This window comes from Vigna radiata, chromosome 8 (assembly GCF_000741045.1).
Source record: "Vigna radiata var. radiata cultivar VC1973A chromosome 8, Vradiata_ver6, whole genome shotgun sequence".
In the NCBI taxonomy this organism is placed as follows: domain Eukaryota; kingdom Viridiplantae; phylum Streptophyta; class Magnoliopsida; order Fabales; family Fabaceae; genus Vigna; species Vigna radiata.
The window spans coordinates 20974579-20988390 of NC_028358.1; the positions used below are offsets into that span (position 1 = coordinate 20974579).

General features: G+C 31.0%; 1 protein-coding gene across 2 annotated transcripts; it reads left to right on the top strand.

Annotated features, from left to right (window-relative positions):
• Positions 1-4141: 4141 nt before the first annotated feature.
• Positions 4142-6371, top strand: LOC106770802 (probable protein phosphatase 2C 38). 2 transcript variants are annotated; one of them, XM_014656609.2, is made up of 5 exons: positions 4142-4528; positions 4612-5032; positions 5212-5579; positions 5789-6025; positions 6128-6371. In XM_014656609.2, the coding sequence occupies exons 2-5, from the start codon at positions 4741-4743 to the stop codon at positions 6341-6343; spliced, it is 1113 nt and encodes a 370-aa protein (XP_014512095.1). In that variant the 5' UTR covers positions 4142-4528; positions 4612-4740; the 3' UTR covers positions 6344-6371. The 2 variants fall into 2 exon arrangements, with proteins under 2 accessions (XP_014512095.1, XP_014512096.1); XM_014656610.2 differs by having other exon boundaries at positions 4142-4459.
• Positions 6372-13812: the final 7441 nt, after the last annotated feature.

Here is a 13812-nt window from a genome sequence, read left to right on the forward strand (position 1 = left end):
TTACCAACCCCCTCGAAAGGTCTGTCGATAAGAAGTGGCAATGTCAAACCTATATCCCACAACAAACGTCATTAACAGGATGGAGCCATTATGACACCCCTTTAGAATGCTACTAAGAACTTAGAAAATTTTTACGCATATTATAAACGTATTTCTTTTTCATCATAAAATAAAATTAAAACATTTATTTATTTCATCAAATAATCTTCTAGGAAATAACATTTATTTCAAGTAATAAGAAAACATTTAAAAAACTTCAATAATTAAAATATATCCAAAATACATCCAAAATAAAAGAAAATGCATTCCAAAAGCAATCTCTAAGCCCCTCATTGTTGTGCATCCAAACCACCATCTACAACATTATTTGTTCATGTATAACACAAGTCATACGATCATCACAGGTGGAAACCATAACCATGAATATGTAAGAGTGAGTTAACTTAAAAGAAAACATATTAATTAAACTTACAAATATATAATAATAACATGTCATAAAAGCCCTCATTTAATATTTTTATATTTCACACATTAACAAATAATCAAATATAAATTACTATTGTATAATCCAACTACAATGAATCCATGTATAGACTCAACCCAAGAGGTTCAATCATCAACATAACCCTCACACGTAGCTTACCATCCAAAACCAGTTCCCTTTTTAGCTAAAACCACTTTTCCTTCCTATTCATCACGAGTCTCTGGACAGAGCCTACTTCCCATGCTCCTCCTTGAGCCTTCATGGGCAAAGTACATAGGTTTCACTTCCCACCACTCTCTTAGAGAACTTTTGCGACGAAGTTCACCTCTAATACAACTACATTGAGTTCATTACTTCTTGTTTCTCTCCTAGAGACCAATTGCGATCCTCAGGGTCAACTCCTAGAGCCTCCTAAGGTTAGGTCTTAGAGCCCCCTCGCCTATTATTAATGCATACGCTTCTCATCTACACCATCACATCACATATGTTGGCATCACTTTACAATAACACCTATTCTATTTCATATTATCAAACAACCACATAACTTAAACTCATATTACTACTACATGCAATATATAATTAATACGATGTCCAACACTTCTTACTTAGCATACAACTGTATTAACAACATTATTATGCAAATATAATTTGAATAATCATGTATAACATATATATTTAACATAGGCATACAAATATTATGTGTCCTTCAAAACTTTATTTATCATAAACCATTTATTCTCACACAACAATTAATCACCAAATTCATCACTTATGTCACCATTCAAATTTCCAAAGGTTCACTTAAATCAACCGAAAATCATTAGTATAACATATGTCTAATGTACGCATATCCTCAAACCACCTTTTTTTTAATCCATTTTCTTTCTAAAATATTCCTTAATATTTCGAAACTAATTATATTAAAATTACTAAACCAAATAAAAACTAATTCACTATGAGTATCACTCAAAAATTTAATTACGTAATTACGGAACAAAGTTTAGTAATCAAAACCTGCAAAGTATTACCATCATCAAATCTTAATTGCAAGCTATATGTTTTCTACACAAAACAAAATAATAAAATGAATCATGTTACAATTAAAATACACAACCACAATTATTTTGAAAATTAAAACCTACAAAATATTAGATCTTTTAATTCTTTATAGGAGCAAAACAAAGTAACTAGTTAAACAAAACCAAAGTTATATATATATATATATATATATATATATATATATATATATATATATATATATATATATATCCTTATTCGAAGGCCCTTCACCCTATACGGCCTCAGAACTTCTTATGTTGATGTGATGTTTATCAAACAATTTTTTATAGAAATTGATGTTGTGTGGTTTGGTGCGGGCCATTATAGATGTAACACAAAACAAAATTTACTAAGTTAAAAATCGATCGAAAATAAACCAAACAAGGAAAGACAATTTATCATAAACATCCCAATTGAGGTTACAAGGAGCGGAAACATTTTAAAAGCTCTCTAGTCAGGAGCTTGGTAGACAATTACTCCAAATTTGAAAGCAAAGCACTCTATAGGGGTTCCAGGTCCAATCAAAGGGAACTTAGGTTGACCGTTCCCATCGGAAAACAGCTTGTAGCCCTTGAAGGGAATGACGATCTTGAAGAACCCTTCCTTGCAATCCTTGTAGGAAGTATCGAAGAGCTAGAAGATATTTTGTTCAGTTTCGTTTATTAAAGACACCCATCCTTTGCAAATGATCAAATAGGTACGATAATGATGAAGAAATAAGGTTAGGGTAGGAGTGAGACCTAAAGCCTTGCAAAGATGTACGAAATCATCCTCAACATCGTCCCTTAGAGTAAAGGTCCGACCAACGAGGTCCACTAAATCATTTCACCACGTGAAGTGAGTAATGTATTCACAAACCTTGTGTACGACCCAATCATACCCAAGGACGTTCAAAAGGTTTTGCTCATCCCCTTTAATAGTGTTGTTGACACAAATTCCCTAATTGTATGGCCGCTGTTTTTCCCTACAGACCTCGTCCTGACCTTGGTCCCCAATCGAACCTTTATTAGTAGCTTGACCTTGGTCCCCAATTCCTGGATGATGACCCGAGCTATAACAATGATGCAAAGGCGTCATGACCCTCTAGACCATAGGATCCTTCCAAATAGGTCTCAATGGCAGGCATTATTACCTTAAGAATGAAAATAATATGAAAACTAAGTAGCACAAAGATAAGTTCATGAGCAAAAGTAATGAAAATCACAAGGCCACCTGGTCCCTATTTATAGGAAACTTTGGGAACACCTGGCGTTGTCACAACTGTAAAATCTTGCACCATCCAATGAAAAGGGGCATGTGACGTTTCACATCCATTGTTAGATTTAACAACATAGTTCACAAGGGAACATACCCATTCGTTGCCAACGATCATATATTCAAGGACGAGTCGAATGGATGTCGTAGTTTGCGAAGCATAGGCACAATTCATGGGGTGACATAACCATTTGTCACCAACGGTCATATTCTCAAGGTTAAATTGAGCAGTAGTAAACTCTTTTTGCTTATGGTCTTGACTCAAACTTAAGGCTTCGGGAGTCTATGTGATATATGTAACATTAGTGCATATTGATCAAAATAACATGATCGATTGTCCAAGCTTGGAAGAGACTGATCGATTGTGATTAAAATTTACTAATTATCTAGTTAATCTAAACAGGTCAATAATCAAGTTTAAACAGAATTGGATTGTGATTAGGTGGACCCTAATCAAAAGCTTATGAAAAAACTATAAATACAGGTAAAAAGTATAGTTGTAAAAACTTTTACTATGTATTTATTATAACTTTAACTACTTAAACAATCAAATATAAGCTGATTTAAACATCGAAATATATTTAACAAATACACAATGAATTAAAGAACAAATTATTCGAACAAATAGAGGATAATTAAAAAGTAAATAACAAAGATATTATTTTAAACAGACATTTAACCCGTAATAAATATGTTAGTTTGTTTTGACGTTTCAGTAATGAAATATCTACAAGGTCTGGTGATTAATGACACAAATTGTATGTAGTAGTTTTATTTATCCTTACACAACTAGAATAAGGATGACATTTCACTTTTTGTTGTGAAAGAAATTCATAGGATAAGTGGTAATTACTTTGTTTTCCATTTCTATTTAAATTTGTCATGTAAAAAACAATCGTGAATAATGTTTTAAGAACTTAAAAATGCGTTTGACCATAACACAGTAGACATTTGAGCCTAAAATTTAAATCAAAGAACAGTGTTAGAGACTAATTAGTTTTCACTTTCTTCATTTTAAAACACTTATTTACACGAATCGGTTTTAAGTTTTCCTCCAAATTCGAACATTATAAAACAATTGCTTAATTTTTTAAAAAACTTAATGTCCAAAAAATATTGATTAAAAGGAAATTACAAGAATGCAAGAGGATCACAGAACCTTGTCGGTCATAAACTGAAAATGTAATAAAGTGTTTGATTATCACGAAAATTAAACCAGGGGAAAAGGATGACGTTAACGTTAACCCAAAAGATTGGAAAGTGGAAGTGTTATACGAACATAGTTGTCTATAAACTTAGGATTATTGCTGAAAAAGATGATGGAACTCAAAATCTCAGCCATGAAATAAAGAAGTTTAGAAACCCACTAGGCCACATAAACATTAATTACAAGGGACAAATAAAAGGACAAGAACAGCAATGTCAGACTATGCTGTTTATTAAATCTCTCTTCCCCTCCTGATCTTAGATCTCGTCTGACACCTACTTCTCTTACGATCTTCTGCCATAAACCTCCAAATCCTTCTCATATCTATTCCTCTCTTTGCCCACTGAGATCACAAACCAACTCTGTCATTAAATCTTTATGTGCTTTTACAGCTAAATTTGTTTCTGAATCATGCCACACTTTTGAACTCCAAACGCATTCAACTAGGATTCAAGGTACAAAGTACCTATACGCCTCCGTATTTTTCTTCTTGCATGAGAAACTATTTGTTTTCACTTTCCAAGGTACATTTCTCAGCAAGTTCTTCCCATACCTTTTTTGCCTTTATCTCAATTTTGTTCTTATCCAATTTTATCCGCTTCTGCAGACGCGTATATATAAAACTGAGGTCGTGTGCTACAAGCAAAATCAAGAAGAACTTGGTGTTTGTTCAATTTCTGGATCACTTGGGTGTGTATGTGAAACATAAGGTTTTGTAAAACAAAGGGGTAGCCAAATGATGGTTAGATCCTGTTGGAAACCAATTGCTGATGGTGATGAAGGAGATGGGAGTGGGAGAGTTGATGGACTTCTATGGTACAAGGATTTGGGAAGCCATCTTTATGGGGAATTCTCAATGGCTGTAGTTCAGGCAAATAGTTCATTAGAGGATCGAAGTGAACTTGAATCTGGACCTTTGAGTTCCAACCCCTCGGGCCCTCAAGGGACGTTTATAGGTGTCTACGATGGCCATGGTGGAAACGAGGCCTCACAGTTTGTCAGTGACAATCTCTTCTGCAATCTCAAAAGTATGCTTCAATTCTTTATTCTTAACATATGGATTCAAATTCATTCATAATATTGTTTCTCTAGATCTTGTTTTATGCAGATTCAAAAATAAGGAAGCCAAGCCACTTTGTCTGTTACCATCATTTTATCATGTATTTCAGTTTGTCACTTCACTGAATCCATTTTATGTGTGATCCAGGGCTTGCAGCTGAACATCAAGGTGTGTCAGAACATGTTATCAAAAGGGCATATTCAGCAACAGAGGAGAGTTTTCTGTCTCTTGTGAAGAAACAGTGGCTGAGTAAGCCTCAGATTGCATCTACGGGAACTTGTTGCTTGGTGGGGGTAATTTGCAATGGAATGATATATATTGCAAATTCTGGAGACTCCCGGGTGGTGTTAGGAAGAGTAGAAAGAGCAACAAGGGAAACAGAAGCTATTCAATTATCTACAGAACACAATGTTAACCAAGAAACAGTGAGAGATGAACTTCGCTCAAAGCACCCTTTTGATTCACAAATCGTGGTATTGAGACAAAACGTTTGGCGTGTGAAAGGCCTCATACAGGTATACATTTGGTAGATCTAGTATATTTCTTTATGTCACTGGAAGATTTTAAGTTCCATGCTCAAATGTTTTTCAGCAAAGAAAACAAAGACAACTATACATGATTTCTTAGGAGTTATTGCTTCCACTACACAAGATATGACTGCTAATTACTCAGAACCATTTAATTTACACATAGAATATGATGTTAAAATAACTGGTTATGGCAGGTTTCACGATCCATCGGGGACGCATATCTGAAGAAAGCAGAATTCAACAGGGATCCTCTACCAGCAAAATATAGGCTCGCAGAAACATTCTTCAGGCCAATTCTTAGTTGTGAGCCATCAACATCATCCCACACACTCCATCCAGATGATCAATTTCTCATATTTGCTTCTGATGGTTTATGGGAGCATATTACAAACCAAGAGGCTGTTAACATAGTCAACAACAACCCACCAAACGTAAGCTTCCATTAGTTCTTCATATCCAAACAAGATTACATTGTTCTCTTTCCTTTCTGTTTCTAACTATGGTGATTTCAATGCACTTGTTTCATGTAACAGGGAATTGCCAGAAGACTTGTGAAAGCTGCACTTAGAGAAGCTGCTAAGAAGTGTGAAATGAGGCTTTCTGACCTCCAAAAGATTGAGCAAGGGATGAGGAGGCACATCCATGATGACATTACAGTTATTGTGGTATTTCTTAACTCCAGAAGTGAGAATACCTCTCTCTGTGGTTCTCCTCTTTCAATCAAGGGAGGTGCCTCTGCCAATTCCTAGATTGCTACCTCATCATACACAAGTAACAACAATTTTATAATATATATATATATATATATATATATATATATATATATATATATATATATATATATATATATATATATATNACCAAAAAGAATAGAACAATCACAGAAATATATATATATATATATATATATATATATATATATATATATATATATATATATATATATATATATATTGTCTAAGAAAAAGTTACATACGAAACAAGCTTGTAAAGAAACATCTCAGTTGTAAAAAGTAGAGGTAAACATACTAAGATAAAAATTAAAATGCAGAGTACCATATGCACTTGCGTAACCACCATAGATTTGTTGTCTTGAGAGACACGAGCAGTTATTACAATTAACATATAAATATACGTTCATGTTAACCAGATTATAAACTGGAGATATGATCATCCTGATACATCTAAATTACAGTGATAATTATTGCATCATATTAATATACACATACACGTATATATAATATATATATATATATATATATATATATATATATATATATATATATATATATATATATATATATATATATATATATATATATATATATTATATATACGTGTATGTGTATATTAATATGATGCAATAATTATCACTGTAATTTAGATGTATCAGGATGATCATATCTCCAGTTTATAATCTGGTTAACATGAACGTATATTTATATGTTAATTGTAATAACTGCTCGTGTCTCTCAAGACAACAAATCTATGGTGGTTACGCAAGTGCATATGGTACTCTGCATTTTAATTTTTATCTTAGTATGTTTACCTCTACTTTTTACAACTGAGATGTTTCTTTACAAGCTTGTTTCGTATGTAACTTTTTCTTAGACAATATATATATATATATATATATATATATATATATATATATATATATATATATATATATATATATATATTTCTGTGATTGTTCTATTCTTTTTGGTGGGTCAGGGTACTATATACATGAGTGAACTATGATAAGAAAATGAATATATCATGGAACAAAAGAAACAGGGAAAAATTAAAACCGCGTATGACACAGAAGTTCAATAAAAAAATATAGGCAGATTCCTCCAAGTTGTAAACTGATAGCTAGGTTTTCTCATAATTAATCACTTTTGTTAGGAAAAAAAAAAGTAATTCTGATCCTTTTAATTGATATACTGATTTTTGCCCTAAAAGTCACTTTTAAATATGGACTTTTGTGATGAAATATTTATTACTTTTTAGTTTGTTATGGAAAATTTATTTATTTGACCCTTCAATAATAAGAACACATTTGATACATATTTCTACGCATTATTTATGATTTGAGTTAATAGATGTACATAGTGAATGATAGTATGTGTTTCATTTTCCATTTAATAAGCTTCACTATCAATTCAATAAAATCCATTAATTTCACTCAAATAATAAAAAGTACATTTGAGAGAACATGCTATGCTATGTCAACGTCTATTCTTTTTTATCATTTCGAAAATTGATATGAATTATAATGCTTCTCTGTCTCAATTGTCGACCTCAAAATCCCTTTTCAATTGTCAACTTCTAATCTTAAATTTATTGTACTAAGAGCAGAGCATCTTTAGTTTAGTCCTGAAACTTTACTTAGAAAACAGAAAAAGCCGTAAAGTGTTCGAGGTAAGAAATAGATTATCCAAGAAATAAATAGTAAAAGAAAAACACATAAAAAATAATAATTCAAATGAGACGATAAATACAGTTTTTAAAATGGAACAAAGGCGAAAATTAGAAAAAATTTAAAATAATTTAAACTATATAAGATATACATTTTTCTATTACACGAAAGAAAATTTCGATTGTTTCTTTTTAATAATTATATATATTTAAACAAGGATTTGTTAACTTATGTAAGTGTATTAAATTTTAGTTTACAAAAACACTCTTACATGAATTGTAAGTTGTAAAGTTAAGAGTATTTGAATAATTTATGATTTTTTGTTATTTTTTATTTTAAATTAAAAATAAAAATTATTAAAATATTTGTGTTTAAAGTATGTCATTTTTTTACAAATTGAAATTTTTTATCAACTAAAACTTGATACACTTTAAAAGTTACATAAGTTAGTAAATCCCATTTAAATAATTAGAAAATTAGGTCAACAACGTCTCACATATCAATCTGGCATAATTCAAAGAATGCAATCATTCTTTGTTTCTAGTAATCACACTTCTCTCCTTTGAATAAAGGAGGGCGTTTGACGGTGTAGCCTTCGTATTCCATGTCTCAGGATCATTTCATCGAGTCTTGTCAAGAACTAACCTCGTGAGGTTAGCTCTGACACCAACTGAAATAGTTGGATAAACTCTAGAAGGGAGGTTGAGTAGTGTTATAAGAAAACTTTTGCAAAGGATATAGTTTAACAACTATGTCGAGCATTAAAAAGTTTTATGTAAGTTGTTAAATTCTCGACTTGAAAATTCAATTCAAACTACAAGTTCTTTAAACAAATATTTTTCAATCCTTTAAATGAGTTTATTGTAGTGTTTTGATAAAACTATCTCTTAATAAAAAAAAAAAGGTGTTTGGTAACAATAGTTTTTGTAGTTGTTAATGTAATACGTAACTATAGGATATATAAGAAAAGCGTTTAGTAAAAAATAGAGCAATAAATGCACAATTATTTTTATATTGGTTCGTTCCGCCGAGCTACGTCCAATCTTCTTTAAGACCTTAGAGGATTTCATTATAATCATCAACAATATTTTACTGAGTATTCTCACCACTCTTAATATCACCTAGTCACGCCAAGTAACCCTCGTTATTCTGACTAGAACTGAGTATCACCGACTCCTAGTTCCTCAATATTCTTCACCACACCTGGTATCCCTAGACAATCCAAATATGTTGTCTAGTTGAGTTTAACCCACTCTTGGTTTCCACTTGACAAACCTATCTAGCTACCATTTAACTCCACTGAGTTAAGTGTAAAGTTTTTGAATTCTCTTTAGAATTTACAATCAAAAGATTGATTACATGTCTCTAGACGATAACTCTTGTAAAGAGGATATGTGTGCAACACAATTCAATCTAATAGACTCAAAGAATTTTTCTCTCTTCTCTCTTTTTCCAACAATAAGCTTATATGTGAATGAAGCTTGAAAGAGTTTTCTTGCTTGATATTTTCTTTTCTTTCTAAGATATTCTCTTTTGAGTTTATGTACTTTAAGCTTTTTCTTGATGTTGTTCTCTTGAGCCTTTTCTCTATATTCTATTATCTTGAATCTCTTTTTGAATGATCTTCTATTTAAAGATTTCTCAAAAATATATCTATTAGATAGAGCTTTGCTTTGATCTTCGAGTAATCTCACTAGTACAAAAATCACATACAACATCGAATATTTTGGGCTTATAACAACGAATTCGCGAACGATGTCATATCAGGAGATGTCAAATTGACGTCAAATTTTAAAAAATTCGACGTTAAATTAATGTCGAATTTTATCAATATATGACGTTAACTTAACGTCGAATTTTGTCAATATTCGACGTTAATAATTTCTTTTTTAAAATTAATTGTGATCCTTTTTAACAACTCTACAAGATCTGAAAAGCAGAAAAATAACAAATTTCAGTTTTTGGTATTTTATAAAGCGTGAACTTTGATCAACAACAAACAACAATAACCAACAACAAACAAGTTCAATCAAACAACAACAAACAAGTTCAACCAAACAACAACGACAAACAAGTTCAATCAAACAACAACTATAAAAAAGTTAAAAAAAAACAACAAACAAGTTCAACAAATAAGTTTTTCAAAACGAAAACTAACCTTCAAAAGGTGGGTTCATTGGAATAAAGTATCGTCACCCATGAGAGAGAAAGCAGAATGCGTCTATGAAGGACAAGAACACGAAAATAATCGGTCAAGAAAAACTAAAATCATACATAAAGTAGTTAATTAACATGCATTTGTATCAAATGAAAGAAAGATTAAGTTTTTATTTGAGAAGAGAAAATGGTCTTGCACGCTAAGATAAAGTGAATGAATTTTCAATCTCCCGCTCAAGTTTTTATTGAATTCATTAACCTTTTAGCGTCTAATGTTGGGGCATTCAACGTTTTATATCATTTTACGTCGAATTACAATTATAAACGGTGTTTAATAATTGCATTTATTTACAAAAATGTCACCGGTCATTTTAAACGTGGGCTATTTAGTGGTTCGACGTTGAACGCATGACGTTATACGTTGTTTTTGCACTAGTGTCTCAGTCTTGTCGTATGTAGCAGTCGTTGGTTAAAGTCAACATGTCAAAGAAAACTTACTTTTTTAGTACTTTGACAAAAGTCAGTAGCATGATTTTTCTGGTACAACTTTTGATGAGGAAAACATTTCGTGAATGTCTTCTTTGTTTCTAACATCCACTTTTTATTTGTATAGGATGAAGCATGTGGATTCATGTAATAGACAATCTACACAGAGTAGAGTAGATATGTCCTTTCTCTTATTACTTTTGTTGTTTTTAAACGTTCAACATTTAATGACATTTAATGCTTGTTCATAACAACATAGTTCTTTTTACGTTTTCTACTATTTAGGTAGGATTTGATCGTTTAAGCTTTTCACTAAGATACCAAGTAGTTGATGAAGGCTTTATCGTTGCATGAAGTAGATCTTTTGGCATATGGTATCGTATAGCCTATGTAAACGCTTCTTTGAGTTGTTTTTGTTTTGTTCAACAACACGTTTAGCAAGGTGTATTTCAATAGAAGTTTTTGGATCATCGTTTAGGACTTTTGGCTTTCTTTCCAAAAACATCTTTTAACACTTTCATCTAACAAGATATATTGAGAGCTTGTTTGATCATCACCTAGCAATGTATAGCACTAATCCATTCTACAAGACTCTCATTAACACATTAAATAGGGAAACAATATAATGGTGCGCCTATTCAAACATTGGTGTTTTTACTAAGGCTTTTCTTAAGGTATAAATCAATTTCACAAACCATTTATATTTGAATTTTATTGATTTGCTAATGATAACATTATCATATGCTCATTTCGTTTATTATTGTTTGTTAAACTTCTAAACATATGAGGACATTTACATAGTTCAGTCTTATAAGTGATCTTGTCTTAACAGTTTTCCCCTTGTTGCATCCGTAACATCTTGTATTCTTGAATCATTGAGCTATTTCTTAAGTGTTTAACATCATTTCTTCCTTTATGAGTTATTCTTAAAGTTTCCGACAACTCCTAAGCACTCTTGAATATAGAGATCATGTAAAACTCATCAAAAGGTTAAAGCATATGAAATAATATTTATAACTTTAGCATCACATTGAGCTCTTCTATTTTCATTCGCAATCCATTGTGAAAAGAACTTAACTTCTGGCACATTATTAACTATAACAACAAGAATAAGAAAACCATTTATAACAACATCTCTGTTTTTCAAAAATAATTTAATAATCGATTATCACCATGTATATTTAAAAAAAAAATGTTTTGTCCTTCAAGTGTTTGAATGTTACTACTTTGTGACTCTTTAGACATAGCCTAAAATAGTAACAACTATTACAAGAGTATTATAAAGACATTACAAAGACAAAACATTACAACAAACAAAATACAAGTCTTTGGACTATTCCTTGACTTTTATTCCATCTTTGGGCTTAGAATCATCATCAAAATGAACTTTAGGAAGAAGAATATCCAACATCTTCTTTTGTCAACATGTTGCAATTTTTTTTAAATGTTTCTTCTTATAGTATAGTATTACCTCAATTCTAAATATCCATATAGAATTAAGCTCTAGAAAACTTAATTTAATACAATTTATGTAATTATTTTTAATAATACATAATCTAGTATCTAGGAAAAATATTTATTTATATAAGATAAAATAGATATAGATATTAATATGTATTTAAATTATTATTATTATTTTAAATTTTTGTGATATTTTGTTTAATTAGAAGTTTTGTGTTTGTAAACATGGATAAGCCTATCCATAATAAGCCTTTTATAACTTTTCCATGATTTCTCCTTCTTTTTTTTTCTAAATGAAATCAAACCCTGTTTTCATTCGAAACACGAAGCATCTCACGAAAAAATAACATCTATTTCTCTCTCCTACCTCTATTTCTTTCTAGCCCAAATTCCCCTTTTACCTAAAATCTAAAGGAGAGCATTTCCTAAATGATAACATCAAACCTTTGAAAAAGCAAAAACCTTAATCCTGAATACGATTACTATATTGGGCTTCTTCGGCATACTATTTCGGCCATTGCTTCCTGCACCTCCATATATTTTTTCATCCCATAACTTTTGAAATGTAGTTATACACCGAATGCAATGAATAAAAATAATGTTTTTCGATTTCTAACTTAAATAAATTTCATATTTTACAATCTGTAGATCTTTCAGATTAAAAAATACTATACTTTAATATTTTAGATGTAAAATTAGTATTTTTAATTATATAATACAAAATGTAAAACTTTAAATTCTGAATTATTATAAAATTTAGATAAGAGGAAATGTATCATAAGGAACAAATTTTACATTACATCCCTTTTCATAAATCTATATTTTTATCCACCATTGCTCTTTCTCCAGCTCCTGGTGCTCTATCAATTCATCACAAATTTGTTGTAAGAGCGCATTGCTACAAGGGTTGGGTATGAGGGAAGAATGAGAACGGAGGGTAAGACATAGGGTGGTGCCTGCGACAATGGCTCTTAGGTAATAATGGAGGTGAAGAAGAAAAAGAAGAAAATAAAATTGTCATTTCGTCATGCTTATAAAGTGCAATAAGAAAATATCCGGTGCTGGTAGCAATGGCCCACTATTTTCCCGCACTCGGCGGATTAACATAAAAAACAAAAAAGAAATATCTTTCCATTTCCTATCCTACTTTTTTCCCTGGGTAGAAAAGTGACGTTCAAAGAAATACGGAAAAGTGTAATGCCCAAACACAATAGGTGTGCTTAACTTTTTCCTTTGTCTCAGTTTGGCATCTAACATAGTCAAGAATTTACCAGCCAGATTGTATGACGATTTCCTCCATACTTTGCTTGCCATTTTATTAGAAAATTAAAATAAATGGAATCAATCAAATATACACAAATGAGAAAAAAAATCAAAAATCAAAAAACAAAAACAATATAGGATAACAAAAATTGGGTAAATTTTGGAAAATATATGGCTTCTCAACATTGTAATACGTGGTCTGCATGACCAAAACATGGTTTACCATGTTCGCACATCTAGCTTGCTTTGTTATCCCTCAACGAGGCTTTGTTGTTTCTGAACACAATTCAAAGTTCAAATTTAAACTTCAAATTTCATGCATCTAGAAAATAGGGTTTTTCTCTCTCATAAGGTATATGTTGTTATTGTTCTAAGACTTCAAATTTATCTTCTCTCTTATTGTTTTAGCAAAAGGTTTCCTTCTTAAGAATGTTTTCTTTCTTCTTT